A 15188-nucleotide genomic window follows, 5' to 3' on the forward strand; every position below is an offset into this window, starting at 1 on the left:
GCTGTACTCATAGTGTTCCATTTAATGTCTATGTTATCTGAGAAGAATGTGTCATATTGGACAGTTCCTTGAAGGCATGCAGTGATCCAATGACTGACATATATTCCATTGTATCCATTCTACTTAGTAACAATGCAATACATGATAAGGCCAGACATTGCCCCTTCCTGGAGATCCATTGCTTATAATCATCACCATTGCCGCTATGAATATCATTGCAGATATTTATCGTTACATGTGTGACTAGATTCATAGAACCATCCCGGCACCCACATAGAACCATCCCAGGACTCCATGAAGCTACACATGTTCCAAGCCATGGATGATGCATGACCGCACTTCTGGATCTTGTCTGACTTATCCGGCTTTATTTGAGCCCATTGTTTCTTTTACTAAAACTGGGACAGGTTAAAGCTCAAATTTACAAAATCTTTGAATGCTGCAAACCTATAAATAGAGCATCGGTCTTAATAATAAAGCCCCTTAAAGTTCTGGTGCTAAACGTTTTTATACAAAAATCTCCAATTTGACCTGTAGCACCTGTGCCAATTTTGTTCTAGCATAAAGCAAGCACAGTTGGGGAACAAATTAGATCCTATGTATTGCAGCCTGTGTTATGATCCAGAGCTGAATTTATAGTTCTGCTGGTTGGCATAGATGACAGTGGACAAGCTTTCCATTAGGAACATTCCATTAGGACTTGGCTTAGCTTCTGCAATGCAGCGGATTGTATAATTTTCCTTTACATGATGTGCAGATTACATTCCCTACAACACAAGTCCTATGTGCAGACAGATTACAGCTCTGAAGCCATCAGATCTGCCTATGGCGCATGTGCCGCATTAATGCTTAGCTTCCGTGTGTGGCAGCCATAAGTATAAGTGTTATAATTCAGCCAACAGCCGGATGACGTAGGGAAAGGAGGTGTGAGCAAGCCACGGGACTCTCATGTATGTATCCGCCCACCTAGACTCGCTAGACTCTCTGTCTGGTTACCAGTCAGAGAATAAATGTTAATTTTTTCCATTTCTGCGCAGCGATTTTTATTAGCTGAAGAAAGGTTGCACTTTGGGAACCTGCACGCAAATTATTATTAACAGCGGTGACAGGTTCCCTTTAAAGAAGACAAGTGGTTGGGGTTATAGTGTACTAGATATTACTCTTATTATTTTTATTGTTGGACCTTGCCAGTTAACAATTATCACAGTAAAAATAAAAGGTAAGCTTTTTAAAAAAAAAAAAAAAAGTCTGGATTTTGGCAGCTGCAGGCTGTTGAAAGATTTTCTTTCTTTCATTACCCATTTTCATATTGTGACTCAAAAAAAATTAACAATTGGCATTAGCGCCCCCCTGCCCCAATTCCAAACCCAGTGAACATCCTTGCCTTTTGGTTCATTGCATACAGATAGTATAGACTGTACAAATCCTACTGGAGCTATTTATAGAGCAGCCAGATTCTTGGAAGATCATTTCCATGTCATTTTCATTTTTCAGAGCTATGTGCTTGTTGAGGTAAGCTACCAAAGTGCTTTATTGTGACTGCACCTAAAAAGCATTAGTACTTACCTTAGACCATTTACTCTGTACCCAACCTTTCCCTTTTACCACAGCCACCATATGCTTACACTACGCATTGTGTATGTTGTTGTATTGTATAAGCATATACTATGCTTCTTGGCATAGATTTATGTAGATTTATGCTCCTATTTTTGTACAGGCAGTCCCCGGGTTACGGACAAGATAGGGTTCGGAGGTTTGTTCTTAAGTTGAATTTGTATGTAAGTCGAAACTGTATAGTCGATCCAGACAAAAAAAAAAGTTTGGCCCCAGTGACAATTGGAGTTTAAACATTTTTTGCTGTAATGGGACCAAGGATTATCAATAAAGCTTCATTACAGACACCTTACAGCTGATCATTGCAGTCTGGGACTATAGTAAAGCATTCAGAAAGCTTCACCAGAGGTCAGAGGGGTCTGTCTGTAACTATGGGTTGACTGTAAGTCGGGTGTCCTTAAGTAGGGGACTGCCTGTATTATTTTTCTGTACTTGTTACCCTTGTTCTGTGACTGCCTTTTTCATTGTCATTTAATAAAACTTCATTTGAATGTTCGGGAAAAAAAAAATAACACACTGTGATCCCACCCTTGGGCTGGAAGGTAAAGAGGACCTGTCTCCTCACTAAAGTAAGCATCTCCTAGTGGCACAGCATATGCTGCAGTGTTACATTGCTACCGTTATCGGAAACGTTCGATAACGCTAACAAACACTGCAGCGCTGTACAATTGGAAACGCCGGACCGTGCTGTAAGCGGTCGGGCGTATTCATGAGGGGGTGGGATTAGGGGCGGTGACTGCCGTGTGAAGCTCGACTGTCACCGCTGGCCTATGGAGTAGGGGGAGAGGTAGCGCTTCCTTTTCAATTGTACAGCACTGCAGTGTTTGTTAGCATTATCGGAGGTGTGCGATAACGCTAGCAGTGTAATACTGCGGCATATGCTGTAGCACTAGGAGCTGCTTACATTAGGTGACAGGTCCTCTTTAAATAGGGTTTGTCAGATAATTAAAGGGAACCTGGCACCACATTTTTCACAAATACATTTAGTGGCAGGTTCCTATAGAGCCGTAGTAAATGACCCCCTTCTTTTAGCTAAAAATTGTTTCTCTCAGAACCCCATAGAATCCGTTATAAACTTGCCTAATATCTATGCATCTTTGGAGCGAGTCGAGGGGAATTACCTAATGTCCAGTGACCAGGGTGACCTCATCACAGGTTCTTTAGCCTCTTAACATTAGCAAACTGTACCATGTACATATCTGACCTCATAAAAAAGAAAAATCGCAGCAGACTTATACTCCTCTCCATGCAGGCTTCTTTGATTTCAAGTGATATGATATGCTCTGATTTCATGAGATATATGCTAGGTGTACAGTTTTCTAAGGCTAAATGACCTGTGAAGAAGTCACCCTGGTCACATGACATTAGAGCTCCATGCAGAGAGCGGATGGAGAAGAGCTGCTGGATTCAGCCCAAGGAGTCCACTCCCACGTCGATTTGCTGTATCCATGCTTAGATACCAGGTAAAACTATAAAGTTGAATATATGGGAATCTAAGGGGAACAATTTTCGACTAAAAGAAAGGTGTCAGATAGTTACTAGGGCTCTATGGGAACCTGTTACTACCTGTATTTGTGAAAAATGTGGTGATGGGTTCATTTAAGGAAATTAGCAGGAGGTCTTGGATTAACATCAATAACTTGGCAATACCTAAAAGTGCTCTCTAATTTTGATTAGTGTTCTTTCACAATTATTTTATTTACATTTTTTTTATGTGCTTTAAAAATATATATACAACTTTTATGAAAGCTTAAAAACCTGCTTTTTACACACGTTAGGATATATCCACATAGGACTACACCATGACCTTGACGTTTAGGAAACTGGTCTCTGACAAGTGTATATGCTGGTCGCCATTTGTATCACAGTCTAGAAACTTTGGGCAGAAGTTGTGATTAGATGCATTGAATGGGAAATAACACTGTCCATACAGTACTTGGGTTTTCTTAGTTTATCGTTTGTAGCTTGTTCTATAACAGCCTTGTAGTTTTGAAGGATCATCAGCAAGACCTCTCGTCCAGTATCAAACACGATACTAACATATATGATATGTCTAACAGTCTTATTGTAAATCATATTGGAGTACACGGCGCCTTGCCAGGTTCTGTGTCATTGACTGTAGTGTTCATCTTTTTACTCCTCTGAGAGGATGCTCAGTCTTGCTTTAATAGTGTCTGTGCCTTCTCAGGAACACATAATGGATTTATACCTACTTAGATGTAAGGCAGAGAGTATTGCAGTCAGAAGTGCTGAGCAATTTATTGTACATGACTTTTTAGTTTTGCTGTACTGTATACATTGCTTGCGGGAAGCTGGATGGCTTTATTACAGGAACTTGTTGGCTGAGTATACTGACTTGTAGTGAAACCAGTTAGCAGCCTTGGCTCTTTCATGTTTTAAGGGGTATTTCAGGATCCTTTTATCCCTGGTCGATCTGTGAATCGGACCGTGTGCTGGACGGATTTCACAGACCAAACACCACAGTGATATATAATGCAAGGATTCTCTTCTTACCTTCTCACCTTTAGTGCCAAAAAACAGCTTTTTGTCCACTTGCAAGTCTCAGAGCACAGCACCAACATTGTATAGAGTCACAGCTCCGTCCCATTCATTGAAATGAAATATAACTGAACTACATTGCCATAAAAGCTATAGTGGTGACCTCACGTTTTAAACATATTCGCAAGCTTTAAAGAAAAAAAATTTTGGATGATGGTAAAGAAAATTTCTGCCGGATTTATATGTAATTCAACAGCAAATATCAGCATAAAATCAGAGGCAGTGGTATTGTGAACACCTTATCTACCACCTTTGGCCAAGTCAAAGTAAAGGTGTAAACTAATACTCTTAACCATAAATACGATACATGAAAGTATGACCTTCCACACACACATTACATTAATATTACAATGCGCTCTGTATCTTTATTAGAAGCTGCTTGCGTCGACCTGAAATTTGTCCATGAAAAGCTCACAGTGACTTTGTATGTCCAAATTCTGCTGGATGTGCAGCAATAACCAAGTGTAAACTTGCGTTTGGGAAATTTACCCCTGTTCAGGTGAAGTTTGATGCCAAGGAATGTGGCCTGTCTGTCTGGTGGCTTCTTGTGATTAATGGATTATGGTATGTAAAGTATATCCGAGACCAGGGACAGGGCCTTAACGGATATTCCAGTCTGGCAAAAGGTGTAGGTGTATCTTACCTGCATTTGAGTCATATTGTTTCTTTACAGCCCTTTGTGTTTAGGATAGAAATGATGCAAAGTACAAGCTTCAGACGCTGGATTCCAGGAACCAGCCTTGTGCTGCTGAGTAAACAGCGGGTAAGACGGGAGACAAAGCAAACATTGTTTCTTGCTCACAGATTGAGTTGTAACTTGTTAAAGGAAAGTCATGGAAATAGATCTGAGTCATAACAATTAGGATTAATTTTCTTTTATACAGAAGTAAGGTTGCTAGATATATTGAATATCCAATTTTTGTCATTATTGGTAAATACATTTTTCAGTACTAATAGGTGCACTTGACAGTAGGTCCCACCATCCTGCTCCTAATGCTTGCGGAGGTCCTCCATGTGCAGAATATAAAGGATGTCCTCTATAGGTCAATAAAAACGAACAACCTTCAGCTTATGTCAAGTACAATCTTGTCTGAATACTTGATCAGTGATAAGTAAGAAATCCTTCCCACTGATTTGTAACAAGTATCCAAACACAATTGTTCTGGCTCCTCAGCTGACATCATTACATCATTACAATGTGGAAATGTGTTGGTTTATATCCCTGAAGGTAATGAAATCGCTGAAACAAGGTTTCAGTGACCTGATCTGTAGTCAACATATGACTTTTATTTTCAAAATTTCTTGATCACAATATTGGGTGTCCACTAGTTGCAGCAGAAATATGGCATTTATTAATTACTTGACTTTAATTGCTGCGGGTGTATATAAAGGGCACATGGGCTGAGCCGTCTCCATATAAGGTTGGCGTTTGCTGCATATTGCAGCAAATGTCCACCGGTAACACACCCATGCTGGCACTGATCACAGGTGTTAACCATATAAAAGCTGCCGAAGGTATTTAAATCCCAGCATCGTGTGGGCGCTGTCAACAACTTGGATTCATTGCTTCCCCTTGTGAGGTCATCAGTGAGATGATCATTTGCCATGACCGCCTCAGGTCTTACGAACACCCGAGGATGTCTGGTTTTAACCCATTCACTACCATGTGCGATTTTCACATTGTAATGAATGATGAGGAAAATCCCCATATACTGCCATAAAGTAGGATCAGTCAGACAACCAAGGGTTAAAGTACCATGGGGGGCTGTATAATAGTTAAAAAAAAAAAAAAAAACCTTTTAAAATTTAAAAAACCTAAAAATTTTAATCACCCCATCCTTTCCATAGAACTGATTTAAAAATAAACAGTAAAAATCATGAACATGTTGGGTATCGCCATGTAGAAAAATACCACGTTTTTTGAAAAATATAAAAAAATTATCAAAAGGTCGGACAGTCCGCAAAATGGTAGCATTGAAAATGTCATCAAAAGTCGCAAAAAATGACTCCACCCACAGCTTCGTACACCGAAGTAAGAAAAAGTTATTAGCCCCAGAAGATGTCAAAATAAAGAATATTTTTTTGTACAGGAGGTTTTAATTGTTGCAAATGTATGAAAACATTATAAAACCTATACAAATTTGTTATACCCGTGATCGCACCGACCCATAATATAGTATATAGAATAAAGTATACATGTCATTTGGGGCGCGCAGTGAAAGCTGTAAGATCCAGCCCACAAGAATACGGCGCAAATGCGTTTTTTTTTTTTTTCATTACAGGGCATGCAATGTTAAATACCATTTCTATGAAGTGCTCTTTGTTATGCAGAAAAATACATGGAAAAATAAAATAGTGAAAACTAGAAGCGCAAAAATGAAAAAAGGCCTCATCGTTAAGGGGTTAAGGCACCAAAATGAGTTCCCACAGTGATATTATTTCATGCTTGTTCATGGAAATTGTATTGCAGCCCTTGATTTCCTCTGGCCATGTGCTCAGAGCCTAGAGGGAAGTGTACAGGATGATGTTTTGTTGGGCTTTGTATCTCATCATCGTATATTATACTTATATAATAATGACTATTCCTACTCTTTTTCAGAATTCACCACTCTATCAGTACCTGCAGGATTTGGGGCACACAGACTTTGAAATATGTCAAGTGGTCTCACAGGAAGAAGAGATCCTGTTAGAGAATGGACGCACAAAAACTCCAGAGGTGGGCAAGGACTCAACATACCGGATATCTAACAAAGTCTCACAAACATGGCCAGGGTCAGATGTACCAAAAAATTCTGCCATTTGCACCAAAAAAACGGCCTGAATATTTTACATCTCCTTTACCAAATGTTGTTACTGCATTGCTTGGTGCAAAAGGGCATGGCACTGTGCAAGAAATATTGCCATACCCTGGATATAAGCCGTTATAGTATGCACGCCAGCTCAGAGGCTAAAATGGCAGTAAAAGTCACAAAATGTTCAGAGGTTTGGTAACTCTTCATGTTCACACTCTGCGTTACTGTGTTTTTTTTGCCTGTCCAGTTACATTAACTAAAGACAACTAAGCATTTGGAGCATTTTTTTTTCAGAAATGAATAGTGCAGGTGCTAAACTTTGTAATTTTACTTAAGTACATCGGCTTCTTAGCTCTTTTTTTTTCTTCTCTTTCTCCTGCAGTGAGCAGTGTATGTGAAAGTTTTTGGTGCAGATAAGGAGCCAAATGATTAACTTGATCAATTCCTATAGAATATTTCCTTTTATTATTTAACTCTCTAAGTAGATTAGACTATTCAGTGACTGTAAATAGTTTGACTGTATAGAATGACTGTAAAGTCATGAATAGAATGACTGTAAAGTCATTAGACAATTTATCACTAGAGTGGAGAGAAAGCTGACACAGACTTCTTTAATAAGGAAGAAAGGCCAGGATAAAAGAAGGACACAGTAATAAGAAAGTATATAAGAAATTGTTTGTATTATCATCTGCATTATTAATTTACAAAAATTGATAAAAGTTTCTGCTCCCCAAGCACATGTATACATGGCATATCATATACTCTTGTAGATGAATTACCTTGTATGAAAGCCTTGTTGTTTTAATGAGAAAAAAATCTGTACCTTGACTGTAAAAACAATTTTATTTAGCTTCTCGGAGCATCATGGGCATGATTGTGTATTTCGTCTTGCCCAGACTTACAACGGATATCATCCACTTCGCCCTTAATGACTTTGTTGCTCGCCTATTGGAAACTGGGCAATAGAGGGATCTCACCATGGTAATGTTAGTCGGCTGTTTTAAAATCTTGGGCATACATTAGAACTTGTCCCTTGTGCAGCCTGCAAGTTACTAGTGCGATTCCGCAAGGGACAAGTTTTCGAGTATGTGTGAGATTTCAGTACAACCAGCGGATGGGGGGGGGTGAACAATAATAAGCTGGGGGGGGGGTGCGTGTTTAATTAATAAAGGAGCAATGAAGCGCTCCCCTAGAGCAGTGGTCCCCAACCTTTTTTTGCCCAGGGACCGGCTGAAAACATAAATTTTCTCCAGGGACCGGTGGTTGGGCAGTATGCAGTCTGGTGTTATAGTTTCATAGTCAAAAATGTACATAGCTCCCTGCGTGCCTAGCTTATATTGTCCCATTTCCTGAATTAGCGCCCCCCCCCCCACTTATATTGTCCTTTTTCCTGCAGCATGCCCCCCTCCCACATCCCCTTTTCTTTAGCTGCCCCCACCTTCTCCTTCCATTGTCCCCTTTCCCAGCCAAACTCCTACACGAAAAAAAATGCTCACCTTCCGCGTTCCCCTGCAGCAGTCTTCTCTTTCGGATTAATGCACGGTTCTATTGTCAGGAGACAAGATGTGATGACATCATCATGCACCCCAGCAATAGAGCAGCGCATTAATGGGGAAATGAAGTAAAGGAAGAGAAGACTGCTGCAGGGGAACAGGGAAGTTGAGTATTTTTTGTTGTTGTTGTTGTTTTTTACAGAGAATGGTGCGGCCCAGAACCAGGTTTTCCACGGCCTGGTCTTAGGCCACGGACCGGTGGTTGGGAAACACTGCCCTAGAGGTAACAAGCATGCATAATAGCACAGTCTGCCGTCCGTAATCTGGTGGTAGATGTCCTTTAAACATTTTAAAAGAGAGCCTTCTGATCATGAATACATTATTTCCAGTATTTTCTTTAGCCTGGGGCACTTGAGGAGTAACATAATTAAATGAAGTCATGTTGCTACCCAATTTGGCTTTGTCCTCAGGATAGTTATGTGACCCCACACTCCCTCTGAGATAGTTTGTTGGTCGTGTGTTATGGTTTTTTCCCATTCTTCTAAATGGAAACTGTTAGCAGAGCTGAGTAGTAGCAGAGAAGTTCTCGAATTGCCCTCCGCTTCTGTGTTTATGACAGTCTGTGATCTCTGAATGCAGGAAGGTTAGGGGTTTTGCAGTTTTCTGACAGCCTATTTGAAAGCTGTTCTGTTTCCTTTATAAACAATCCAGTCTTCCATAAACCGTTCTTCAGGGAAATGGCTAGCCTTGTTTATCCTAGCCACTGCACTGTGTGGAATTGTAGCTTTTGCAGTGTTTTGCTAGAATGCAATGTAATCTAACCTTGTTATACGACCACTTTCACATGGCTGTATTTACATCCGTATTTGTGGAATGGAAAAAAAGATATGTAAATTAAAGGAAATCTGCATGCGGACAAAGGATCTTATGTTGATTATCCATAAAACCTTATGTGGTCTGAAAAAAATAGCTTTTTAAATTATACAGATTACCACTTCACGCTCTTGTGCATATCACACAGGGTGTTCTGACTGCTTTTAATTGTGCACGCCTCCTGCGTGCCATGTATTATGTCCACACCCTCCCATTCTGCAGTTCGGCTCTCGGGAACTCTCTCGCACGCGTGATCAACACCTCAGTTGCCCGGCCAGGGCAATTATTAATTTAATAAGGTATTTTTTAGACCACACAAGGTATTATTGATGATCCACATACGATCCTGCATCAGTGTGCAGGCAGCTACACAGAGGTATGCTTGGTTTATTTTTCCATGCATTATTATTGTTCTACTATTAATTATGTCTATATACATCTTATATCTATGTTCATAGATTTATGAAAAAAAACTTTTTTAAAATGTTTCCAAACACTGCTGGTGTACAGCAATATACTGTAGCACACCAAGGTCTTTGGTAAGGAGCTACAGGGCGTCCACAGGGTGTTGACATAACCAGCTAACATTTCTGCAGAGGAGTGACGCTGCCAATGTGACGTATGTGTCATCCCATATAAGGAATGGTAACTGCACATTAGACAATGTGTACAGCATGACAATGGAATGTAATGGTTGGACTTGATCCCCTTCCAGACCTTGTGTACAGCTTGCATGGAATTACCCACCCCAAAGTTATAATTGTTCATTTGAAATTGGGCTGCCGTGGCCAATGAGATCCAGCTTATAGATTATACAATGAGTTTGATTCACAAGAAGTTGCACAGTTCATTTGCTGCAACACCTGGGAATAGAGATAAAATCATGAGATACAACACATACAGCATTGAGAGAAAAACAGAAATCCATTCTTATCATCACTTAATTAGAACATGTCTCATTTCGATATTTTCTATAAAGGTCCATCAGCAAACTCTGTATACTGTTTCTGTTCTATTTTCCTGCCTGCAAAGTATTCATCCAACATTCAAATTTACGCACCAAAAATAAATACTTAATTAAAAAATGTGATTAAAAACATTGTGTTCACTGCTGAATGGTTCCTCTTCATGTGAGCAATGTTAAATTATCATTTTGTATACTTATATACCTGTGAGTCCAATCACAGAAAGGGAGTCCGGCATATTCATGGTTCCCCTGCCTCCCTGTTCCTGATTGACAGGTCTCACTGCCACCACCATGCTGGGACTCTTGGGTGGGCCCTGTGCATGGAACTAGTACTGAGGGATTGTCTGCCAATATTTAACTGAAGACACATACAGCTCTGCTTCATCAGGGACAGGGAATGCTTCACAGTGCCCTGCTGGAACACGTACAGCTATTTTTACATCCCCTGCTACACGGTGCCTGTGCACCACACTGGCTGTATCCTCTTTGTCAGGGCTCATTCACATGGCCGTCTGCGGGGACGTATATGCGGCCGCATGTACGTCCGCATAGACGGCAATAGCGCGGGTGGCACTGATCCGGGCCACACACCGCAAAAAGATAGAGCTTGTTCTATCTTTCGGCTTATGTGCGGCCGTGCGCCGCTATTCTCTATGGAGGGAGGAGGGGCCACCTCCTCCTCACCTCCAGCACACGGTGGTATGCCCGCACGGCGGGCATACCGTGTGTAAATGGACCCTCACAGGTGGTTTGGGAAGGTGGGAGGAAAGGTGAAGGGTCAGAAGGTAGTGATAGTGGAGACATTGTGCACATCACACACCAGGCTGGAGATGAACATGGTGGCTCTGACCAGCAAGTGATGGAGCTGGAAAGGAGGGAGAAAAGAAGATGTAGGAGGAGATGGGAGGGGAAACCGGGGAATTCTCCATCTGCTCATCTACCTACCTCTGTGTACTGAGGCTGATTTACATAAAGAATAAAACTTCTCATGCTTGGATTGGCTGGATATAGACTATTTGAACAATTGTGCTTTGCTGTTCAAGGTAAAGATTGTAGATTTAGTGAAATAGAACAGCTGACAGGTTCTCTTTAATACTTGCAATGTATTTGTCTTCCAGCTTTGTTGTTACAGTGTATTTTCTGTAGTGTTTGTATGAACCTTGTATGGCTCCCTGGTATCATCAGTAATTCCCTCCTATTTTAAAGGACATCTACCACCAAGATGAAGAAATGTAAAAGATTTACTCTTATTTTAGCTTCTTATGCCCTTGTTTTTACAAAGCAAGGTTTTAAAAATAATATAAATGAACCTGAGGGGGTCCAGGCACCATAGCTGTCAATGGAACCCAGAGCCCCTCAGGCTCATTTGTAAAATTTTAAAGCATTGTTTTGTAAAAACAAGGACACAAGAAGCTGAAAGAAGAGCAGATCCTATCAGAGGGGGCACAGACCAGCATGCAAGTGTGTTTTTGGTTAACAATCCTTGATTCTGGTGTTAGATTTCCTTTAAAGCTCAGATTTTGGAAGAAAAATTGTAGACCAACAAGAATCAATTTTATCAAGATCTGAAGATTTATTTGATAATCAGAATGGAAATATTGATCTATTTCACCCAACAAGAGAGAACTTTACTTTTATGATCAATGGAGATGTAATCATTTATTTATATGTACAAATAAAATAATACATTGCAGATAGGAAGATTTTACCAATTGGTACCATGTTCTGTGAGGTCCGGTTGTGTTGGGCAGTAGTTTAGCATAGCCGGGCACACTTTTCCTGCCGTGTTAAAAAAAAAAAGGCTTTGTTTCTTGTGTGAGCTGAGCTTTATGTGAGCTGAGCTTTATGTGATGCTTTCTGCTATTGGATAGAAAATGAAGGAATTTATGATGGCTTCACACTGCTCACTTCTCTCCAGCCAGGTATATACCAGAGGATACTTGAAATATGGAGAGGTTGGAACCCATTTATTCAAGAAAAGAAAAAAGATGAAAAGGTCCACCTATTGGTGAGTAAAAAAAAAATCCCTTTCTAATCCACCTTTTCCGGCTGGCCAGGCATACATATGCCACGATGGAGAGGAAGAGGGGTAACCCCTCCCCTCTCCATATAAATGCACGGCATACGGGCCATGCACACGGGGAAAGATGGGACATGTCCTATCTTTTCCCGGTGTACGGTGCTGCACATGTTGCCGTCTATGGGGACATATGTATGGCTGCAAGCTGGCGCCCGCACATACGTCCTCCTTACTTTCCTCTGAATGCAGCCTTAGAGAGACTTTTTGTGTATTAATAAATATCCATTAATTTTTTACGGATTTTAGTTTGTCTTCCATAACACTTTAAAAATCATAGGGGACATATACAAATACAATATTACATTACAGAATACAAATAGTCATATTGGAGTGAGGGCCCTGCCCTGCTCAGAGCTTACATTCTGAGGATATTGAAAGTTTGCATAAATTAACCCTCTGATCCTAGATAATCTTTGAAATACCGGCAGTCCCCATGTTACGTACTAGATAGGTTCTGTAGGTTTGTTCTTAAGTTGAATTTGTATGCATGTCAGAACTGTATATTTTATAATTGTAACCCTAGCCAGAATTTTTGGTCTCTGTGATAATTGGATTTTAAAAATGTTGGATTGCTTTAAGAACCAAAATTAATAATAAAGCTTAATAGCAGACACCTTTTGATAATTGTTATAGCTGCTTATTGTAGCCTAGGGCTTAAGTACAGAAAATTTCCAACATCCAGGAGTCTTTTGTAAGTCGGGTGTTTTAAGTAGGGGACCGCCTGTAATGCTTTTCATAATTTATAGCCTTGAAAGTTATCAGGGTTGTACTTACACAAAAGTGCTTAGATGCCTTCTTACAGCAAAATAACATTGATGGTTATGTAATATGTGTAGGTATGTAATTGTTTAGAATTGTGTTCCCTTACGACCCTTTCGTCCTTTGATTAACTCGATATGTCCTTGACATGTCTTTTTATTATGTAACTACATATTCAATGTTATTAGAACTGTTGCTTGTAACATACTTTACCTGTGTGTGATCACATTATGAATGGGAAAGATTTCTATTAACTGGCAGTATAATATAAACTGCAATAATATTTAAAAAAAAACCTGGAATAAGTCAGCATTTCTGCCTCTTACAGAGAGAGCCCCTGATATTAGGCAGGAAATGGCACAATTACAGGTAGTTAGTTCCTTTTAAATATTTGGGAGTACAGGTAACGGCTAAACCAATGGACTACTTAGCTAACAACTTAGACCCCATCCTGGCTAGGCTTAGGAGTAAGACTACCACGTGGTGTAAGTTACCTATGTCTCCTATTGGCAGGGGGAACTTAATTAAAATGATTTTTATGCCCCAAGTTCTATACATTATACATAACACTCCAATTTGGATACCACAGCGATACTTTCAAAATATTCTGTCAATCTTTAGAGCCCTGGTGTGGAAACAAAAATCTGCCCATATACGTTACGAGTACCTCCAGAGAACAAAATATGCAGGGGGACTAGCCTTACCAAATCCCTGGATGTATTTCATAAGCTCCCAGCTACAGTACTTTGAGGGATGGGGGAAACAGGAAGGTTGGGGAGTTACGGGCAAGTTGATCTGCCGATGGTCTAGATGCCCAGTTCTGGCGATGGCTCTAGAGGCGGGTTTCCAAAAGGCACATAATACAACACTCCCTACGCTGCAACTAATGAATAAGGTATGGAAAACCTTTAAGGACCTTACGCAACTTGGCGGTTTGACAAAACACAGTCCGTTATGGCGTAATCCTAATCTGCCGGAAACATTCCGATTGGAGGGCTTTTCTCCATGAGACAAGGGATAATACTGATATCACAAGTATTGCAGGAAGGAAAACTTAAATCTTTTGAGCAAATAGGTGATGATTTAAGTATTACAAGTAGACATTTCTACCAATACTTGCAGTTACGCCACGCGTTGAATGCGCAATTTGGGGATGAAGAAATCCCTATCTGTTCTAGCATACTGATTCTATATACTGGAGAGGGAAGATACAGCTGGTATGATCTCATTCGTATATATCTGGCTGGTGGGCAAATATCTGGACCGGTTCCTGTATGGCTCTCGTGGTAAATGGGAGGTGGATGTGGGCCCCATAGGTGATGACGAATGGAGGAACACCTTGGAAGTGTTCCCCCTGCTGTCTCCCAGTGAGGGACAACGCATATCCCAACTGTTTATGATTTACAGGGTCTACAGAACTCCGCTCATACTGCATAAATATGGGTTAAGAGCTGACTCTAACTGTCCAAGGTGTCAACAGTCTGAGGCGCATCTGTTACACATGCTTTGGGAATGTGGAGAGCTGGAGAACTATTGGAAAGGGGTTTTAGACTTGCTACATCAGGTGTTCCAAATTCAGATAGCGCCTGACCTTAAACTGTGTCTTCTGGGCATATTACCTGAACAGATGCAGGACACTTCTGCAATGATAGGGGTCCAAAGGGCATTATTTCAGGCACGCAAGGAAATATTGTTTTACTGGATCAGGCGTACACCACCCACCCTTAGGGAATATAAAAATAGGATGAACAATATTATTCGCTTGGAGTATGGGGTTTATCTGAAACGAAAGGCAATTCAGGCAGTCCCTGGGTTACGTACAAGATAGGGTCCGGAGGTTTGTTCTTAACTTGAATTTGTATGCAAGTCGAAACTGTATATTTTATAATTGAAGTTTTAGACAATTTTTTTCTTTTGCCCCAGTGACAATTGGAGTTTAAAATTTTTTGCTGTAATGGGAACAAGGATTATTAATAAAACTTCATTACAGACACTTTACAACTGATCAATGCAGTCTGGGACTATAGTAACATTCGGAGAGCTTCACCAGA

At 40.4% G+C, this 15188-nt stretch overlaps 1 protein-coding gene across 4 annotated transcripts in view; it reads left to right on the forward strand.

Annotated features, from left to right (window-relative positions):
- Positions 1–15188, forward strand: part of VEZT (vezatin, adherens junctions transmembrane protein) — a 41135-nt gene that overhangs the window by 449 nt on the left and 25498 nt on the right. For 2 of the 4 annotated variants that reach the window (XM_072146589.1, XM_072146590.1), the window contains exons 2-3: positions 6773–6889; positions 12217–12306. In XM_072146589.1, the coding sequence (XP_072002690.1) occupies positions 6773–6889; positions 12217–12306 (207 nt within the window). The remainder of the gene's footprint in view (positions 1–6772; positions 6890–12216; positions 12307–15188) is intronic. The other 2 variants (XM_072146591.1, XM_072146592.1) reach the window with 1 other exon arrangement.

This window comes from Engystomops pustulosus, chromosome 4, assembly GCF_040894005.1.
Source record: "Engystomops pustulosus chromosome 4, aEngPut4.maternal, whole genome shotgun sequence".
In the NCBI taxonomy this organism is placed as follows: domain Eukaryota; kingdom Metazoa; phylum Chordata; class Amphibia; order Anura; family Leptodactylidae; genus Engystomops; species Engystomops pustulosus.